At 38.1% G+C, this 21,091-nt stretch overlaps 1 protein-coding gene across 1 annotated transcript in view; it reads left to right on the top strand.

Annotated features, from left to right (window-relative positions):
- The window catches only part of IL1RAPL1 (interleukin 1 receptor accessory protein like 1), a gene marked incomplete at its 3' end in the record, with an annotated part of 579,463 nt that extends 563,456 nt beyond the window's left edge, over positions 1-16,007 (top strand). Inside the window, exons 8-10 of the mRNA XM_084226567.1 lie at positions 4,022-4,165; positions 13,842-14,012; positions 15,289-16,007. Of these exons, the coding sequence (XP_084082693.1) occupies positions 4,022-4,165; positions 13,842-14,012; positions 15,289-16,007 (1,034 nt within the window). The remainder of the gene's footprint in view (positions 1-4,021; positions 4,166-13,841; positions 14,013-15,288) is intronic.
- Between the last annotated feature and the right edge of the window lie 5,084 nt (positions 16,008-21,091).

Raw genomic sequence — 21,091 nt, 5'->3', positions numbered from 1 at the left:
TCCTGTTGACTTCAGAGGGATTACTTATAGTCCATGAAGTTGAGCAATCTGCGTAAGTGATTGCAAAATTGAAACCTTAGATAGACTGTAATTGGATTTTGAAAAAGGCTCAGAAACTGACTACACAGCTATAAATCACATGTGCTCAAAGTGTTATAAATCACCAAAAAAAAAAGAATGTTTGAAATATGATTCTTTTTCTTGGCAGTTCAGCTGTATGAGGGCTAATTAGTGAATAAAATTAATTTTAAATTTTTACAGATCATTACATGTAAAGCCTCTGAAGTATGTCATATAAGTCAAAAGATATGAATCTTTAACAGAACACTTTTATTTACTTTCTTCTTACAACTTCAGTTATGATAAGTGAATTACCTCTATGACACAGTGAAAGGAAGTTTATCAAATATTAGATCCAGGTGAAGATCAAATATATAACCTACAAATGTGTCCAATAATTAGGAAGGAAAAGGTATAAAATGAGTACATTTATTACAAGCCATATATGCTTGATATTTGGAGAGGACACATGCTTTATTTTAATTAGCTGTCTCTTTCACCAAGTTGCTTGGCCAAAGCCTCCTGATAAGGAAAAAAATTGTAGCCATTGGTCAAAATGCTTGTAACAAATCTTGTTTTAAATTGAAGCTATTTATTCAGAAACCAATCTACTACTGCTGCAGCAATCAATGTGTTTTCCTTGGAGTAGAACTACTCCTGAGCTACTGGAAAACTATTGTTAATTGCCTGTAACTAAATGATTGCTGTGCTTCTGGATGTAAGTCTCTGGCACTTGCTCGTTTGTTGTGTTTAACAGAACGCCTGTCGCCCTAAGGGTTAGCTGAGTAATTTTCCTTTACTATTTTCTACATTCAGTCTCAGCCCCTTAAGGAGCGCCAGGTCTGTAATTTGAGCAACGCAGCGCTGGGGCTAACTAGATTTTAAAAGGTTTGCACCTCTCATATCTTGCTTCTGATGTGGAATTGTGAAGAAATTGAATCTTTTTAGTATGTAGCCTCTACAGAAAACTTGAATTTCAGCAGGAAAAACAGATCACACTTCAAAAGGAGTGTAATGCCTGCTGCAGCAACTGCGCTCAAACCACATTGTAAAAGGCAGAATAAAGCAGCAGAAAAAAATGTTATTGTAAAGGTAGTCATGAGCTGCAACCTTGGTGCTACTCTTTACCTTGTCTTTAACAGCCACTACATCATTGTTGAAACTGCTGACAGACACAGCACCAACACCCGTGGCACCCACAGAGCATTTTTCAGGAGTAAGCTCTGCTAGGGAGGGGCCAGAGCACCTTCCCCAATTCACGTTGGGAAAACCAGGGCACAGAAATGTGAAATGGCTTCAGTTACTTGAGGGGCCAACAGCAGAGGCAGGACTGAGCCTTCTGCTTCTTCAGGTCAGCTCAACACAGAGTAACACTGTTCCTAAAAGCCCTGAGGCATCTCAGAGCCAGCCTTTTAGGGCACGGTTCAGCATCCTGAAGACAAACGCAAGGCCTGAAAACCATCAGCCTGGTGTGACACTGTGCCCAGGCCAATCCCTCTGCCCTCCATGGTGCTGCATGGATGTGGCTGTCCCACTTCCAGCACTGCCCATTTCCAGCTCTTCCCACTCCCAGCGCTTTGGGGTGAGCTCAGGCTCCTCGTGGGCTGGGTGTAAGGATGCAGCAATCAGCTGGGCTAACTGCTGCCCTTCTCTGCCTCTGAACCCTGACAAACTGCACCCAAAACACAGAGGGAACATGTGCTGATAGCTGCTGTCCAGCACAGGGGAAAGTACAAGCTGGCTCTGTTAGATCAATAGACCATGAAACTTCCTTTGCAAACAAATCTGTTTAAGAAAGAAGCGCTTTATCTGTGTACCATCGCGATGGCTCAGCAGCAACACGTGAAAAGGTAATTGCTTATATGTTTCAGGCTGACTAGAGAATTTTGTTTTTTGCTTTGATGGCCTAATTAAGGACACTTTCATGTGCTTTCAGACAGATTTTACTGAAGCAAACATAAAGGCATAATCTTACTTTATGGGGAAACATAGAACTAAAGGGGACTCTGATGGTAAAAGTGATGCAGTGTATTAGTCTGCACAATGCACAATGCACAATTTCATGCACAATGACAGAAAACAGATGAATACCTGCAGTTATTTCTTTCCATTTAATGTAAAAATCATTAGTTGAGGAAAAACTTCTGTTTTCCAGTTGTAAAGTTTTTCTTTGCCTTTAGTGAGTCATAACAGCAGGCACATAAATAGAGTACTTTGCGCCTAGCAACCCGAAATATTAAAGCCTTTCTTCTAGTTACCATTGAACAGCTGCATCACCTGTATTACAAAATGATAAACAGGGTATAGTAAGCCAGTGCAGAGTAATTTCCATTTCCATTTATATTCTAAAACACTGCATTACTTGTCTATGCAAACCATATTTTATCAAATCTTTTTAATAACATTTCCCTCTCTGGACCAGAAAAGTATTGGGAGTTTGAAATAACCATGCCAGTCTTAAAAATATCTAACACCAAAGAGTTTCCAGCACAGTTTTGGAAAGAATGACATGGAATATAAATGCCTTTTTATTTTATTTTATTACACTTTTAGTGTCTTCTAGAGAGCAATGAAATCTTCTTACAGTTGCCTCATAATAATAAAAAAAAGGTGTGTGAATCTCAGTAGACGCTGTCAAATAAATGCAATTTTCAATTTTTCCTCTAACCTTTTATTTCTCTAATTGAATTGTATTGTGCTGGATTATCAAATCTGCACGACCACACACAAAAAAGGTTACTCCAGGTCCACACTACTTCACTCAGACAGAAGCTTTCCACCTGAAGAGGACACTGTGTAAATAACACTTGTTCCAGCACAGATTTTTTATGAAACAAATGATCTTAGATTTCCAAGATCTGGTGTTTTATCATTCCTCAAAACTGAGTGATTTGGGAAAGCATGGAAGGTCTTCAGACCTGCCATCTGGTGATTTCAAATTACAAAATTGTTAGCAGCTCTCCTCCTACCCTCCTTTTTCGACACTACCAGCTTTCAGTCAAAGAGCAAATGAAAAGTAACGAAGCTCTGTGATCTTCCTTCAGACTGGGGGAGGCAAAAGTCCATGGTGGCATATTTCCTTTGGCCTGAAAAGTGGCTCCACTGCTGGTGCTGGACACTTGTGGTGGCCACAACTGACCAGTCCCTGTCCTCAGGGACAGAGCTCCATGGTGATGATCCCAGTCCATCCCGGAGCAGATGCAGCAGAGACATCAGGGGTCTGAATGGGTCTGAATGTTTGTCACAACAGACAAACCAGGACTGTTTGCTGTGTCTACACATCAGCTAAGCTCACTGGGGGAAAAGTGAGAATAAAATGCAGACCTCTGGGAAACTTTAAAAGATATTAACATAAATATAACTGAGATGTGAGGTTGTAGGGTTCCTTGGATAATGTGTCTTCACATCTCTCAAGCGTTTTGTGAGGTTTTTAAAATATTTTTATTTATATTTTGGAAAAAAATAATAAAATCCTTAATCTTGTTCAGTTTGCTCACATTACCTTTGTATATGGAATAAGGGAAGAGCTGATTTTGCATTATAGTCCTCAAGAAGGAAACCTTTGCCTTTGCTTTCACTCTAAGTCAAAAGGCAACATTTATCTAGGTAAAGCAAACTGTGATCTATTACAGAAAGAAAAAAGGAAGAGAATTACAAAATATATCACATGTATGCACGTAATCATAGACAAACAAACACACACACACATACACATCCCCAGCAAAATTTATTTTTTAAATGAGCAATTCATATGGTGTATCAGAGGGGAAAAAACAGCTTATTGAAGAATAAAAAAACCCATCAATTAGGTATTCATTCAAGGGTTTTATAATGAGATAAATACATAAAATAACCCATCATTCATTATTTCATTTTAATGTTTAACAGAAATGCAAGGTCTGCTGCTGATCTTTCTGTGGATTGGAATGTGGTTGTTACTGCATTTTGTAATTCTTTGCAGAGCTGATGTACACAGTTGAGCTTGCTGGTGGGCTTGGTGCTATTCTGCTGCTGCTTGTTTGTTTAGTGACTATCTACAAGTGTTACAAGATAGAGATTATGCTCTTCTACAGAAATCATTTTGGAGCTGAAGAACTAGATGGAGGTAAGGCAGATTCTTAGCACATTCCTACTTTCTAAGAATACCTGTCTTTTATTTCTCTCCACCAAGGCCCAAATTTCATTTCACTTCAAGATGTGTTAACAACTGCAATTTTAGGTGCTGACTTGCATATACATTCCTCATAGAGCACATAAGCACAGTCACTGCTGAGCTGATGTATGTGCTGCTCTCTGGAGCTCCAGAAGACATCCATGTCTTCTAGATTTTTATTCCCAACACTGAATGTAAATTGCCAAAATCTGTGCATTAAAGATTTTCCCTTCCTGTCAGCACTGAAAGCCAGCTTTACTTCTCTGTGAGCAAGGGGGTGTTTTGCCTAATTGTATTGAACAAATAGGTAAGAGGTTGAAGTATATCTCAATTTACTGCTTGTTTAAACTGATCAGTTTCAATAAACTGTACTGAGTGTTTGGGAATGTACCAGAAGTTCATTTGCTTGAGCTCATTTACTTAATCACTGAGCAGGCTGCAAATGGTCATTAAAGTTGTTCTGTGATTCAAGGACGTCCAGCCTAAACAAAAGTTATCCACAGTATATGCACCAGCTCTGTCAAACATATATATGCATTTTCATCTTTACATTTTTAGGGACTGAAGGAAAAGGTCATCTTTGCCTCTAGCCTTACTAATCAAAATTGTTGTTGAACAGCAAACTGGGTTGAGCTGCAGGCTCTGATTAATTAGATTTGGTTTCTTGGGTCAGAGTTCCTGATGTTTTGGGCTACCACTATGTCTTTGGTGACAGGACCTTTTTTCCTACAGAAATACTAATAAAAGGGTTTTTTTACAGGTCAAGATAATAGCCTGTAGGCAGAAGCCACTGTGAGATATTAAAATAAGTATGTACTGATAAACAAGCGATAGCTAAATCTGTCACTGGTAAGGAAAAGAGCAGTTGCAGAATTACAGGTCCTTATATAAGACTTCCATAATAAAATCACTAGGGAATGACCCATTTCTGCCTCCCATCTAAAAATGCACAAGGATTCAAAATAGAAAATGCTCAGAACAACAAGCCAAAGAACATGAGAACATTTTGTAACCTTCTACAGGATTTACAAAAAATGCATTAATGTAACAGCTCAGTGAGGAAAAAAGTCAGGTTATTCTATTTATTTTACTGAGGAGGAAACTGAGGCCCAGAGGGACTGTGAGTCATGGAGGATTTTGACAGGCACCTTTTTTTTACAGAAGCTGAGATCCTCTCCTATCCACAAAGCAGCTGCCAATTTAAATGTGCATGCTTACTTCAATAGATTATGTGAATTTAATAAGTGTCATATTAGAATATGTATAACTAGACACTTAAAATAATAACTGTTTAGATAGATGTAATTTAATTTTTCCTCTCTTAGTATCAGTAATTCTTGCTTTTATAGTTGTCATTTATCATTTTCTCAAATAATTCCAATTCATTTGAGGAATTACTCTGCCAGGTGTTTTATTCTTTCCTCTCTCTCTTGTCCCATCCTAAACACTGGTCACTTGGGAATAGCAATACTTGAATCATGGATTTTAAACATCAAAAAAGTTACCTCTAAAGGATACTGTTCAGTGATTCAAGAGGAAAACCAATATCCATTCAGTTTATCCTTCTAAGCAAAGGTCATTGCTAAAGAAGGTCAAGCATGGATTTTCCTTAAAAGATCAGGGTAAACACTTGTAGCTGGGGTGCTTAACCACAGCAATATGAAAAGAAAAATACTGCTTACAAATTCCTAATGAAAACATGTAGCTTCTACCATGTTCAATATGCTGGCAACATGGATAAAACCCGCTGTGCTAATGAAGTGACTGCAGCTGCACATTTCACTCTGTCTCTTGCACTTACACTCATGCAAAAGAAGGAAGATGGAGAGAAAACGTTCCACAGAAGCCCAAGACATGGCTTGTGCAGAAATAAATTGCAGACATACACCGAGATCCCTTCCTTGGGCTTAGTTTGTTACTGACAGACACAAAATGCTGAACTCTAAAATCCTATTCTAACCACATCTCCTGCAGTGCAGCAGCAGAGCGCCCACGTTCTATTCATAATTTACACCATGTTCTGTCACACTTCAGGACAGCATGGAGATAAGCAAACATCAAAATATCACAGTCTTTTTTTTGTATGCACTGTATTGTACCCAGAGAGGATTTGAAACGCTTTAAAGGTGAGGTCCAATTAAAATTTTCAGTTGAAAATCTCTTTTAAAATTCAATGCTTCATTTCTTCCCTGATCAGAGAACAAGCCCTTCAGGATGTCAAATCTCATCACAATTCCTTTTTCCTTTCCAAGCCTTGGACACATCAGTTTTTCTGAGGCTAACTAAAATACGCATTTTTGTGGGAGGCATGGGTACATTGTGAGAAGTATTTGAAAACAAAGTATTTAACCCTTACAGCTCATGCAACTCAGTTTATTACTTTCTGAGGGATACTGCAGATTAAAGTGGTTACAGATGTCAATTCCTCATTTCTTTAACTTACACTGTTGAATTTCCCAGTGTTTTTTCTCAGCCTAAGGACAAGCCTCTCCTGTTTTTCTCTCTCCTGCAGACACTCCTGCTCAGTCCTGGGAATGGGAATCGAAGCCCCCTTTTATGTTTTCATGGTTGATTCCCTGCCTTTCCTACTAATGTGGAATACAGTGATATTGCTGCTTCTCCTCTCACTCCATGCCTGTGCTTTCCAGCTGCGTGGGAGCTGGCTCCACACCAGGGGATGGAGTGATGGACACCACAATGTGTCCTTCCATGCAGAGGAGCACAGGGTGCCCCTGTCCAGCCAGGGACCTCACTGTGGATGTCTGACAGCTCCCCCAGTCACTGGAGCACAGGGGCAAGAGGAACACTCTCAGCCTTGGAAAAGCAGTAGCTTTTTTACCTGCAGGTGTTTGGCATGACCTTGCATCTCTGAGCCATAACCACCACTCCTGGTTTGGTGGCCAGAAACTCCCAAATCTGTTTAGGAGGAAAAATCCAGTTTAAGATCTTTCTGCATACACAGTAAAGATGATAGCTTGAAGTGCCCTGCAAACAAAGAAATGTCCTGACTGTTCTGAAAACAACAATATTTTCAGAAATAGATACTTCACCAGGAACTTCTAAGGGCTAATCTTTGTCAAATGTCAGGTAACCCTTTTAGCTTTGTAGCTTTAAACTTTAAAGCTTGTTTTAAAAAGCTTTGTCCATAAAGCACACTTTAGGGACTAAAATGATATTAGTGAAAGCCACTTTTGGAAGTGATGATTTCTTCTGTTTTGTTGCACATTGAGCTCCAACAAAAGAGACTTTATACCATGTTCATTCTCTGTGCAGCTTTTTCTCAGTGGCTTTTCATGTATTTTTTACTTTCCAAGGACCTTCTCTGGTTCTTGTTCCCAGTTTTTGACTTTATGAAAAGAAGTATTGTACTTTAACTCTCAGAGTGAATATGTAAATAACCATTTACAAGTGATCAACATTAGAAGTGATCAACATTACAAGTGATCAACACATGCCCTGACTTCTTTCTAGCTTGCACTCTGTGACCTTAAAAGCTAACTGTATCAGAAGAGATATTACTATTATATAGAAATCTGCTTTTTATCTAAATATAAGCTGACTTCCAGGCACCCTAAAATCAGTGGAAATTTTCCCACTATTTTACCTGGAACAACTTTCTCCTTTTACTTTTCCTGCTCATCAAATTGTGCAAGGAGCAGTTCCCAGGCATGACAGCCACATCAGCCACAGTGAGGGTGGGGAGGAGAGTCACTCCTCTCAGCAGTGCAGTTGTGATGCTGCCTCAGAGTGGCTAGGAGGCTCAAAGTGACCAAAACAGCTGGTTTTGACTTTTTTTTGTTTGCCATTTCAAGATCTGAGAGGTTCTAGTGCATATGTGAATGACTGTATGACACTTTAAATTTACATTATGGACAAATCCAGAAGTCTATGGGTGACAAGTTAAAACCATTGAATATAGTAAGATAGGCAAACATACTCAAGAACTTCTACATGTGTTTGTGGTTTAGATTCTAGTTTCAGAGGCAAGACCATATAGTACAGCCAATAGAAACAGTTTGCAGGTATCTGCTGCTGCCATTACCTGGGTAGATTTTTAACCTTTTAAATTGGTGAAACTTTTTTATCAAGGAATTAATAAGCAAAGCTCAATACGATCTTAAAAAAGAAAAAAGAGAAAAGAAGAAATTTTACACTCGGAGGCTGGCAAAAACAAGTAGTAATTAAAGACAAAACCTGACTAAATGTGTTTTAAAGAGAAGAAGTCAAACTTAAGGCTCAAGAAAAAAAGACTGTAGGCAACTGATAGCTAGAAAGTGAGAGTTTTGTTTGAGAGGTGAAATTATGACCTTCACAATGACCCTTGGTGCCTTAGGTTCTATAAGTTGGTCAGGAGCTCACTGTGGTGTCCTCAGTCGTCTTCTCAGCTCTCTTTGCCATGGAAACCTTGTTGAATTGAAGGAAGCCACGGCCTCTGTGCAGCTCTGTTACAGGGAAGGGCACTGGGCCCAGCCTGGGGTGTTTCAGTTCTGGAAGAGGAAAAGTGTCTGCTTGTTTGTTTGTTTGTTTGTTTTCCACCACATTGCTGAAATAAAGAAGTAGAGCAAAGTGCTCCTAATAAGATTAAAACGTGCCACTGCTGAGCTCTCTCAGTTCCGGAAATCTTGTTTGGATTTGGTACATGACATCTGTAATGTTTCTTGGCTGGGCTGTTTGCCCTTTCATGAGAGATGAATTTCTGCTTCTTGCTGAGGGAAAGCAAATCAATGCTCAAATTAGGAGATTGATGAAACTAGTTCTTCCTTGTAGTTCCTGTTGCACCTGGGAGTCCTTATGTAATCATGATTTTGTCCTTGCTATTATTTAGCTGCAAAAGACTAGCAGGGTTCACGGATGAACCTATGGGAATGCCCAGATAATGTTGTATTAACTGTCCAGGACAAGAGCAGGTAAGAAATTCTTCTCAGTGGTTTCCTGGGTTTTATCCCAGTGAAACTCTTAAAGCAGCAAGTGCTTTAAGATTCTTCAGGGTTCTGTGTGACTAAGTTATTAACTTTCAAATATAACTTTTGCCATTGGTTTAAGCACCACCAAAGCACTTGTGTTAATGATTATGCAATGCAGGTATAGCTAGACTGAAATTACTGCTGGAGTTAGTGACTTTGCAATTACTGAATCTTCCCTGGGGATGCACAAAATAAGTTTGCAATAGCAGTCTCACCACTCGTTTATATATTCTTATTGGCTATTGGCAAATTGTGACGATAAGAAATCCTGCTCTGTGAATATCAATTTAAAATTCTATTAAAATCACCTTAGAAAAATGCAGCTCTCTTCTTTCTAAACATTGCTGGTTACAAAAAGAGATTTTTCTCTTATTTAATAACAATTTTATTGCTGAAAAACTGTTTCTTTTAACTCTTCTTGTTTATGCTATTTATTTACAACTGAAATGCAATTCAAACAATAAAAAGTCAATTTTATGTCTCCACTAAATATGGTATTTTCTAGATTCTGTACGTGAAATGTCCTAATTAAAAGGAAAATTCCTTATTTTTCCTTATTTTTTCTCTCTTCCTATTTCATAGAATTTAAACTGCATGTGTAATTTATTTTATTTATATATATATATATATATAAAACCAAGATCATCTTTGGATTTCAAACTAAGAGATTGTTATAGGTTAAAAAGTTCAGATGCAAAGTAGAAAAAAAAAGATACTCCCATACAATTCAACATTGTTCACTTGCACAAGAATATGAACTATCACGAGGAATGCTTCATTTAAAATATACTATGCTATGGAAAAATTGTGTGAGTAGTTCTTAATGTTTATTAACATTAAAAGGGCTTGACATTTAAAAATAATAGAAAATGTTACATCAGCAACAGTAAATAGTGTGAAGAAAAGTAGAAGTATTTTGAAAGACCTAGGATTTGAGTGGTTTATTCAGCTCAGCATTAAATGACACTTTTTTCATTATATTAAGGATAACCACTATCCCAATGTATATATTAAATGTAGCCCCCAAAATAGTGAAGCAAATACAGACTAAGAAATGCCACAATTTTTAAGCAACTACAGTCTCTGAGAAATTTTAAGAGGTTCTTTGTACCTTTCCTGAACATAGCATGTTTTTTTAAGACAAAAGTTTCCTGTGTCAGTTAGACTCCAGCTCCCTGCAGCATTTGGAAGGACCCCATCTCCTGTTTCAAAAGCTCCTCTTGAAATCCTGAAACACTGAGTTCAATCAGTGCATTGTTCCTAATTCCTGTATGAGTCTCTGAGTATTTAAGAGGAGAGTATGTGCTCTGCTGAAGGAGAGGAATCAGCTGTGCAGTTCCCTGCTGGTCTGGAAAGGGAAGATCTGCCCAGCCTTGCTGGGTGCCCCGAGCTGAGGAGCACCCTGGGCATGGTCAGCTGCCTCCACTGCAATGAATGTGTCTGCAGGCACTGCAAAGGGCTCTGAGGATTTCAGGATGCACAGACACTCGAGCTGACTCCATCATCTAGGTCTTAGAGCTTCATTGAAATAAGGTTCATTATGAAAATCAACACTGTGGGATTTCTCCTTGTTTTGATCTCTTAATCTGCCGTGTGCTAAAATGTATAATGCCAGATAAAAGTTAGATTTTGTCACAGGCTGATAAGGGAAAAAAATTACTCTAGAAAGTTTTTTGGGCTTGTTTTAAATTTTTCATGATGATTTTTCTGTCCCCCATTAGGAGAAATATCTTCAATGTTTAAGTTTAATAAACCCTCAAAGGCCCAAACTGCTGACTTCTTGCAGTGTAACATGGAAATTATTAGAAAACATATACATCTATAATGCAAATTTGATGCTAGATGTGCTTGGTGGTCCCTGTAGAAGAGGAAGTTTTATCTTTCTTTCTGTAGGCACCAACTTATCATTTCTTCATGTGTAGCTGTTAAGAGAGCATGCATACAGATGAGTTCTTAGATGTCTGATAGCAATTTACTTACCCAAAGATCCCATTTGCATGTGAAAAAGTAGATGCATATAGAGTCTGGGTTTCATTTTATGCTTACACTGAGCCTTTAAGTGACTGCTGCTGAGCACATCTTTGGAATAACAAGAAGCATTTACAGCTTCATCCCCTAAAAATTTATATCACTTCTGTTGGATTAACATTGTATAAAGTTACAGGGAGTATGACAGCACACTCTGCATTTAGATGAGTACCAAAAGGAATGGGCAGGATTAAAGAATGCCTGCTCCAATGATGCAACAGGTGCTTTGCCTAGAAACCTGGGCCAGTGGGTGAAGTAACCTTTCCATGTGCAATTAATGAAAATGAGATTTGAACCTCAGTGTTTACCCCTAAGGTCTATCTAAACCTGTGGCTGAGTGTAGCTCCATCACCACTGCTTACTTCCAAACTTCTCCTTTTCAGCTCCATAGAATGGTTGAATTGAAAGGACAGTAACTCAGTCTGTCTTTCTTGGAGTCTTGCAGTACTAGTGGTTTGGGGCTGACTGAAACCTTTGTGGACTGAATGCATCACACCTTGAGCACAAGCTGCATTTGACCTCATTGTGATTAACTGATCCAGAGCTTCCCCGTGCCTGATGCCCGAATACCTTTTTGCAGATATACCCTAGACACCAACCATTCTTTGCCCTACAAATACTAATAAAACTAGGAGGGAAGGATATTTTCTCTGCAATACAAGATGATGCAGCTGTAGTTAGGGGAGATGCTGAGATGCTGGAGCCTCCATGACATGAAAAATGTGTACTTTGTCTAAATGCATAAGTGCGATATTTGCATATGCAATAAAACAATGTCACAGCACAAATAATCCCCTCCAAGGAAGAATGTGTGTTTGTATCTTAGCAGGCAATACTCAGCCTTTAAAACAGTTTGAATTCTGCATTATTTCTTATCATTTATCTCTTTGAAAAATGATGCATTCTCATCTTTACTCAAAGACTTTAAACAGAGCAGCACTCATCTCAAACATGTACCGTGGTCATGACCATTAATAGGGTGACAATAGAATATGTCATTGCAGCACCAGCATTTTGTCAGTTGTAATAATTTCTCCATATATTTGTTGACCTCACTGTGTGTTAACTCTTTTGCTGGGTTAACACTGTCCTACTGCAGAAACAAAAACAGGCATTGTATGTACTTCTATATCATACTTGATCAAATCAGTGTTATTTTAAGGCATTATAAAAGGGAGGAGGTGCTTGTCTTTTATTAAAGGACATGCTTTCATAAATATTTCCAAAAATTCCTGGAAGTGTGACCCATAAAAGGCAGTGCTTCTTTTTTTCTTTTTTTCCTTTTTTTGCTGTTGTTTTGGTTGGGTTTTTTTTCACTTGTTTTGTTTGGTTTTTTTTCTGCTGAGATAACAATGCAATAAATAATATTGCACAAAAGATATGCAGGGAAAAGAATGAGCACAGAATGACCATTTCATGGGTTTAGAAAGTTTAAAAGTAGAAACAGACAACCACATTTGTTGTCATCTGCAAATGTTAATTAGCATAGGGCACATGGTTCCTCAGAAGGGAGAGAGGACTGCTCAAGATTAGCACTGCTCCATTAATTCCATTTACACTCTTTCCATCCACCCTACAGCTGGCAGGTTTTTCAAAATAATGCTACCAGACTACAAAAAGGTGTAAAAGGAAGAAAGGAGCTGCTCAATAAATAAATGAAGTCAGCACTGACTGAATCTAACATTACTTATGACACTCAGAATATTCAGTCAGATCTCTTTTATAAGCAATTGATATTCTGGGTAGTCTGTTCATAATGTTGTCAAGAGAGTTAGAAGGATGTTAACATTTCATTACTCTTGTCATTGATTTTCCTCTGCTTTCTTCACAACAAAAGTCAAAACGTGACCTCTTATTCCACTGAATTAGTTCCAGAACACTTGATATTATTGACCTCCTAATGAAAATTAATGGTAGTTCTTTTGATTCAGTCTTTCAAGTAGGCACACCAAGCACATTTAAAATACAGGCATGGTTATTTCTCATATTGAAATAGCACACTGTTAAGTAATGAAATGCACATTAATGCAACATTAAATTTGCAAATTTAAGTGCACAGAATTCAAGAAATTTAAAATGTGTTATCAGGAGCTGATGCTGGAAAGATTTAAGCTTGGCAATAATTTCAGAGCTGGAGAGTTTGAGTTTTGCAAGGAATGCTATATGCACACTTAGAGCATTTCAGCCTCAGGTCCTAAATTTATAGTAAAATTCTGGCAAGACTGAAATGCTTTTACTATGTAGCAGAAACATTTACACATTAGCCTAGTTTTTTCCATGCTCTTCATTCTTCTTTTAGCTAGAGAAGAATGCAAATTCTTCTCAGTGACTTTTGACTTTTGTGCTCATGAGCTGTCACCCTGCAGTTGAATGGATTTCCTTCATCCAGATTCTTAGATAAACTGACTTCTGTCTGTGGATGTGGAGCCTTTCTTCCTTGCATCTGTGTAACTCAGGATTGCATCAGTGAAACAGGAAAGCTGAATGGATGCATATCTGGAGAGTGGGTGAAAGCTTGCCATTTTATCCAAACCATTTCCTCTTCCTGGAAAATTCGCCCAGAAATAATTCCTGGGAAATACCTGGGAAAACTGCTAGAATAAGGAATAAACTAATTTAATTTCCCTCTTTTTTAGACAACAAAGATTATGATGCATATCTATCTTATACCAAAGTGGATCCTGACCAGTGGAATCAAGAAACTGGAGAAGAAGAAAGATTTGCTCTTGAGATTCTACCAGATATGCTGGAAAAACATTATGGATACAAGTTGTTCATACCAGACAGAGATTTGATTCCCACAGGAAGTAAGTCATATCTTTATTCTCATGTGATATTGAAGGAGAAAATTAGTGATTGCAGTGATTGTTTTAGTCTTGTTTCTATACCTACTCCTTCAGAATGTCATCTTTTCTCCCATGTGTTAGAGAATGGTGAGGATAAGCCACCAAACATTAATGTGCATTTCCCAGATAAGAGGCTTATTATTTGGCAATTGCATTGTTTTAATTGAAGGTAAAACAGTGCAGAAAGGGGCTGCATAAGTAAAGTAAATAAAAGAGACTAACATTTTTTAGATTTTTTGAGAACTTGCATATCTAGGAATGAATACCAAGTTCTTTGTTTTCAGTTCCTTAGATTTTGTTTGGAAAGATATCCATGATTCTAAATATTACAGAAATTCACACAGGATGGAAAAAGCTGTGTTTGGACTAAGGCAATGGTTGAGTAATAACTTCTACACCAGAAAAAAGTAGTGAATTTTGCCAGTGTAGCCAGTTGTGTAGTGGATGTACTTGATCATTCTCAGAGACTGAATACTAGAATTGATTCCAGCTGGTACAAGTAGATCTTTTTCATGTTCCTCTCACATATTCCAACATAAGTGCAGTAACATTTTGTCAGTTGTTGTAATATTCTTCATGACTTCAGTGTAACCATATAGACAGTGACTAAGTTCAGTACCTTTAATGAAAGATAAAATAAAGGATACTTGGTTTATACAAACAAATCTACAGGAAACTAAACACTAATTTGCAGGAGATAACAATTTTTATGAATTTTTTATGTGTGGAAGGGCCATGAAGGAAAAACAGAATCTAAGCCTACCAAAAAAAGTTTGAGTATCATTTGGATTTGAAACTGAGGTCCTGAAGCACATGGCTGCTGGTCTGTTGTCTAACTGGGCGACCTTGCCTTTTTAAAGGCTGCCTTTTTAAAATCATGAAGGACATGTTTGTTCCAATAGCAATATAGATGATACAAAGCCACAGCTCATGAAGAAACACTGACAGTCCATAGCATGTGTGGGAATAGATGTTTTGCAGGATAACAGAATGGCTGAGGTTGGAAGGGGCCTGTGGAGGTCATCTTTTCCAACCTCCCTGTTCAAGCAGGTCCACATAGAGCAGGTTGCTCAAGATCATGTTCTGCCAGGCCAGTCTGGCACATTTACAAATCATGTTTTTGCATATTTCAGTGAGATCTTCGGGGAGCAGGAATTTGCCTCTGTTCTTTCTCACCAGTTTATGAGAGCAGACTGTTTTGTTAGATTGCTTTTTGAGCAATTGTTTTGTTTTTTAGCCTACATTGAAGATGTGGCAAGATGTGTAGACCAAAGCAAGCGACTGATCATCGTCATGACTCCAAGTTACGTGGTAAGAAGAGGTTGGAGCATCTTTGAACTGGAAACAAGGCTTCGAAATATGTTAGTCACGGGAGAAATCAAAGTGATACTGATCGAATGCAGTGAACTACGAGGAGTTATGAACTACCAGGAGGTTGAGGCCCTAAAACATACCATCAAGCTCCTCACTGTCATTAAATGGCACGGACCAAAATGCAACAAGTTGAATTCCAAGTTCTGGAAACGTTTACAGTACGAAATGCCTTTTAAGAGGATTGAACCCATGACAAACGAGCAGGTTTTAGATGTCAGTGAGCAGGGGCCCTTTGGGGAACTGCAGACAGTCTCCGCAATTTCCATGGCTGCTGCCACCTCCACTGCTCTTGCCACTGCCCATCCAGACCTGCGCTCCACCTTTCATAACACATATCATTCACAGATGCGCCAGAAACACTATTACCGGAGCTATGAGTACGATGTACCTCCTGCTGGCACCCTGCCACTTACCTCAATAGGTAACCAGCACACCTACTGCAACATCCCCATGACACTTATAAACGGGCAGCGGCCGCAGACAAAAACTAACAGGGAGCAGAACCCCGAAGAGGCTCACACAAACAGTGCCATACTGCCCCTCCTGCCACGGGAGACCAGTATATCCAGTGTCATTTGGTGACCGACATGCAAGGGGCTGCCAACCCCCTTGAGTAGGAGCAGAGTCTGCAGTCTGGTGCCTGGAACTACATCCTCGACTGCTGCTGTTAAACATGCATAACAATCGATAACAAACGAGGAAAAACAGGGTCTTGTACATATGTTTTTGCAATTTCTTTGTAGCATCAGTCTTCCTGTTTTACCCATGTCTCTTCCCATTCACATTTTTGACTTTGTTTTATATGTCATTGGAATTTGTATATTTACATTTTTTTTAAATGAAGAGACTGCTGTATAGATAGGAAACTTTTTTGCTTCATTAGTATAGTTTTAGACTTTTTGTTTGTTTGTTTATAACCTCTCTTGGGAATGCTTGGACAAAGCTATGTTGATATCAGAAGCACCATCCATTTTGTTGGCCTGCCTAGCCATGCCTGCTGCAGCTCACCTGTTTTGGAGAGTTTTTGTTCTTAGAAGGACCCCACTGCTCACTGAGAGCTCCAGTTTCATTTCTACTCCCGTAATGTGCACTGCTCCTTCCCTGCCCTTACCAAGACCCCCATTTGGGGTAACACTACAGTCTGACCATCTAACATGTAACTTGGTAGATACCTGTCAAGCAAGAGAAAATACCCAATCTGTATCGGTTGCTTCACAGTAGTCACTAGAGTGTGTAGAAACTATAGCCGGTTTGGTTTTTGCTTTCTTGGGTTTGGTTTCTTTCTTAATTCTTATTTTAAGAATGAGTTGGTTGTATCCCTTTTATAAATATAAAAGCAACCCTATTTTTAACACGTCCTGGAAAAGTATTAATGTGGTTGTGGATTTTATTTTTTTAAGCACTCTTTTTTTTTCTTTCTCAACTTTCAAAATCTTGCAAATAAAATTTGCAAATGTCAGGCGAGTAAGACAAGTGAGGCAATAGACACTGAAGTGCAGAGTCCTGCTGATATGTACAGTGATGACTTCCAAACCAAAGGGGAATAAAAAGACAGTATTGTAGATGGTTTGTCACTTTGTATTATAGAAAGTGTTATTTTCAAAAAAAAATTCAAGAGCAAAACATTATTTTCCTGTGGATTTCAGAGTCCCTTGTATTTTAATGTTCCAAAAACTGTATTTGCTTTAAAATTATATATTCGAGATTAAGAAATCTTCTTTCATTTGGTTTTAGCTTGTAATGATAAATAAAACTTTATTAATTTCAACATGATTTCAGCAAGAACTCAGGCAGAAAAAAATGACGTGATTACTAGAAATATAACTGTTTTCAGAATAAACTTTATTTATACAAAATTAATATTTAAATCAGACCTGGAAGTATTAAAAACAATTTATTCACTTTAATGAATAAATAAATTAGTTTTATTTTTATGTATGATTCCATCTTTGAGGAGTTGCAAATAATGCATGTACCATGGCTGACAGGGAAGAATAAAAGCCTACCACTGTGTTTACATCCAGACATCTTTGAGACAAATTAAATAAGCACCTTGCTCATACTTATGTTGTAAATAACAGAAAGTCCATTCTGGTTTTAGAAGGAGAGAGGAGTGGTGCAGCTCTGCAGCATATTCAGGCCAAGCTCTCTGCTAGTCCCTGCTGGCAGAAGAGAGGAGCTGGAGTAGAGCTACTGGTTGCAGCACGCTGTCAGAGAGCCATGGGTTTGATTTACCCTGGCAGAATTGTAACTGGTGTCCTCCAAACAGGCCTTAGAGTCTCTTTATGTAATTAATTAGCTTTAGGTGTTTTTATGGCAGCTGAATGATATCGGCCAATATAATGGATGTTGTGGGGTTTGCTCATCATGATTGTCACAACAAGAAAAGTAGAGCTTATAATATTTTGATCTTAATGAGAGGTGAGTGGAGAAGCTGCAGTTTGGGGGATATTTGTGGGAGCAATCCAGAACTGACAGTGTGGGAGGAAATGACTGTGCTTCTGTTGTGAAAGTCAAGAAATCTCAGTATCTGCATAAGGAGCTAATAGACCTTTGAGGTGTACACTTTTATTTGCTTAAAATGTTTATTTCTCTGAGATTAAGCTCAAGTCCTTTTCTACAACCTGTTCTTTATTACAGTGTCTCTGGACATGTGCCAAACATCCACAAAATGGAAATTAGGCTGCCAGGTCACATAAAATTTCAAGAGAACTTTGCACGTTTGCTTTAGGAAAGCTATTATTTATTTGCTCTTACAGACACCTGTCAGGCACTGATGGCATTTTCCTTCATTCATTTGGATGCCTGTCCTGGTTTTCACTGGGCTGAGGGGGGGAGAAGGGGAGGGGTTGAGTGAGTGGCACTGTGGTGCTTAATTTCCATCTAGGCTTAAATCACAACAGTCCCAAATACCCCAGGATACTCTGAAAGCAATGCATTATTCTTTTCCCTTTTACATGCCCCGATGTAAAGACTGGGATGTGGAATAAATGTAGGATGTAATTATTTGACTACAGTCACATTTAGACAATGGATAGGTCTTTCCTCAGCCACATGGGAAGTACTTTTCTGTTCTTCTATTTTTAGTGTAGATTTAAGCACTTTGAATAGCATGATTCAGGGATTCACAAATACTATTTGATATTCTCACTACTTAAAGGAAGATTTTCTTATAATGTTTTGTCATAATATTAAATATAAGAAAAACAAACAAACAAAAAAAGAGAAGCAAACCACAAAACCTGAAATAAGTGGAGAAGTTTTCTGTGGCTTTAGAAACATTCCTCCTTAATATTCCTCTTCTGTGAACAGCTCTGTGTGGGGAACAGTGAAGGAAAGTGTTGTGTGTTCACATGCTCTATGTTTGACAAAAATTCTGTTGGAATGCAAAATAAAATGGAAACAAACAAACAAGCAAACAAACCAAAACCAACAAAAATTGTCATTGCCCTAGCGCTTAGGCTCCATCATTTTTGGTGAAAGTGTTTAGGTTTTTGCAAATGCAGCCTGAAATGTGCATGCAATAGCCACATATAAGGTTTAGCCATAAGCAAATAGCACTTTATTTTAAAAAGGCACAGTGTGATGATCAGAAAAACTTACTCTGCCTGGTCAGTAACTTTGGGTCTGTATGTGGATTCTATGCACGTGAATTATCCAAGTGTGGTGCTCTGTCTTTATAAGGCTCTCTCCAATCATGGTAGTCCATGTTATAAAATGACTCTTGTTACACAGCTTGTGTAAATTCAGTATATAGGTTCTCCAGAGAGCATTTATAGCTGGAAAGAAATGGGAGACTGTATAGAATGCAGCTAATTATTTTGAAGGCAAAAATGCATTGCTGAGTCTGATTCTGTTCTCAGTTACAGCTCTATGATTTGAGAGTAAATCTAATAAAACTGAATGAGCGCAGGATTGATTTGTGTGGGAGAAGAAAATTGGAAAAACAAAGAGAAAAGGAATTCATATTTGCAGTCTGTGACAAGCTGATATCTTGGCTGCAAGGAAAAGAACAACAAAATGCCTTCTGGATTTTAGTGGGAACCCAGTTCTCACCTGGCAGCCAACATCAAACACTTTTGATATGATCTCTTTCAGAGTTCAATACTGTTAGGCTTAGATGCAAACTAAGATTTTTCTATTTCTGCACAGCTGTGAAAATCGTGTATTTTACATAATGGGTGATAATCAGTTCCATAAGAGTCAGAAAGCTTGTTATACCCGCCTGATCAAAATTCACAATGTTTTATTTGTATATTGTGCATTAATGACTCATTTAAATTATAGATAGAGCAGAGAGATTTGGGAAAAGGGGCCTAGTAAAAAGGATTCCTTCATTTTTACACTAAAAAAAAAAAAAAAGAAAAGAAGAAGAAAATGTCAAGCTAGTAAGCCTAAGGAGAATTTAATTAAAATCCAGAGAAGGAAGAAAAACCACAGTAGTAAAGTAAGCTCAAAAATAGAACAATGGCCAATGGAGAATAAAGGGCAAAATACCCACTTGCTTTTTGACTGTGTTGTGGTTTCTTTTGTCATGCAAAGCTCTGTACTCTGGCTGACCTACATCAAGCAAGTGGCTTTTTTGGAGGCCATCCAGACAGATCAGCAACACAAATATCTCCCTGTATGTCTAATACACTTCCGAGTGATTTTGTACTTGTTGAAGGTCCAGAACAGAGAGATTTTTGTTTGTCTTCTCTTGTTGTTATAAAGAGGAAGGCAAAAATCTGTCAGCACTAAAAAAATCTCTGTAACAGACTTAGTTTATTAACTAGAATAACTGTATTCCTTCACTCCTATCCCCTATCTGGTTTGCTGTTATTAGGACACATTTTCTAACCCAGCTGAGAAATAGGTTAAAGTGGCTGGCAACAGAAAAAATGTAAGCAACCTCATAACAATGAGTTTCCTTGTATTATGAGGGTTGCAAGTTCCCTTGCCCTTTTTTTTTTTCCTTGTATAAGCACATCTCTTCACCTCCTAAATAGCCCACTGAGTGGAGGTTGAAGCACACCATTGTGTCTTTAACTTCAGATTCACTGAGTTTAGCATGGATATTGAGCTGCTGTTTGTGATGTAATTCTGCAGGGCCATTTCCCATTGACTCTGTCCCTATCTTACAAGACATTGGCAGCATCACACTTCACCAAACAGCCTCAACTTGATGTTCCAAAACTCACTTATTGCCCTGGGGAGCAAAACTGATAAAAATGTTTCAGCTATTAGGAGTTTTCCTATGTTTTTTTTTTTTTTTAATTCTGTTTATAGCAAAATTTGACTTTTGTTCTGGACTAAAAAGCTCTGGTGTAGGTTTAGAGTCCATAGGGTCATGAAGTAGTTAGAGAGGAAATTACAAAGGCAGGTCTGATACCTTATGTGGAAAACATGTCAGTTCTGAAGCTGTTCAGGTTACTGAAAAATGAGTATATTTTTATTGAGGCTTTTTAAAGAGAAGTATTCAACCTGTAATTACAACTAGACTCATCCCAAAAGCTTATCAGCATTCTTAACATTAAATAGCTAATACCTTAAATAACATAATTTCAGAAACATTCAACAGTCAATTCAAATATTGTTATTTGGGGGGACTAAGAGTTTCATGATTCTCTAGGATCTAAATGTTAAATAAAATAGATTATCGAGTACTGAGGTTATAAAGAGAACAA

The sequence above is a fragment of the Fringilla coelebs genome (genome assembly GCF_963513975.1).
Source record: "Fringilla coelebs genome assembly, chromosome: 2".
Taxonomy (NCBI): Eukaryota; Metazoa; Chordata; class Aves; order Passeriformes; family Fringillidae; genus Fringilla; species Fringilla coelebs.
Note: the sequence above shows the minus strand (reverse complement) of the source record. Positions and strands in the feature narration are given on the sequence as shown.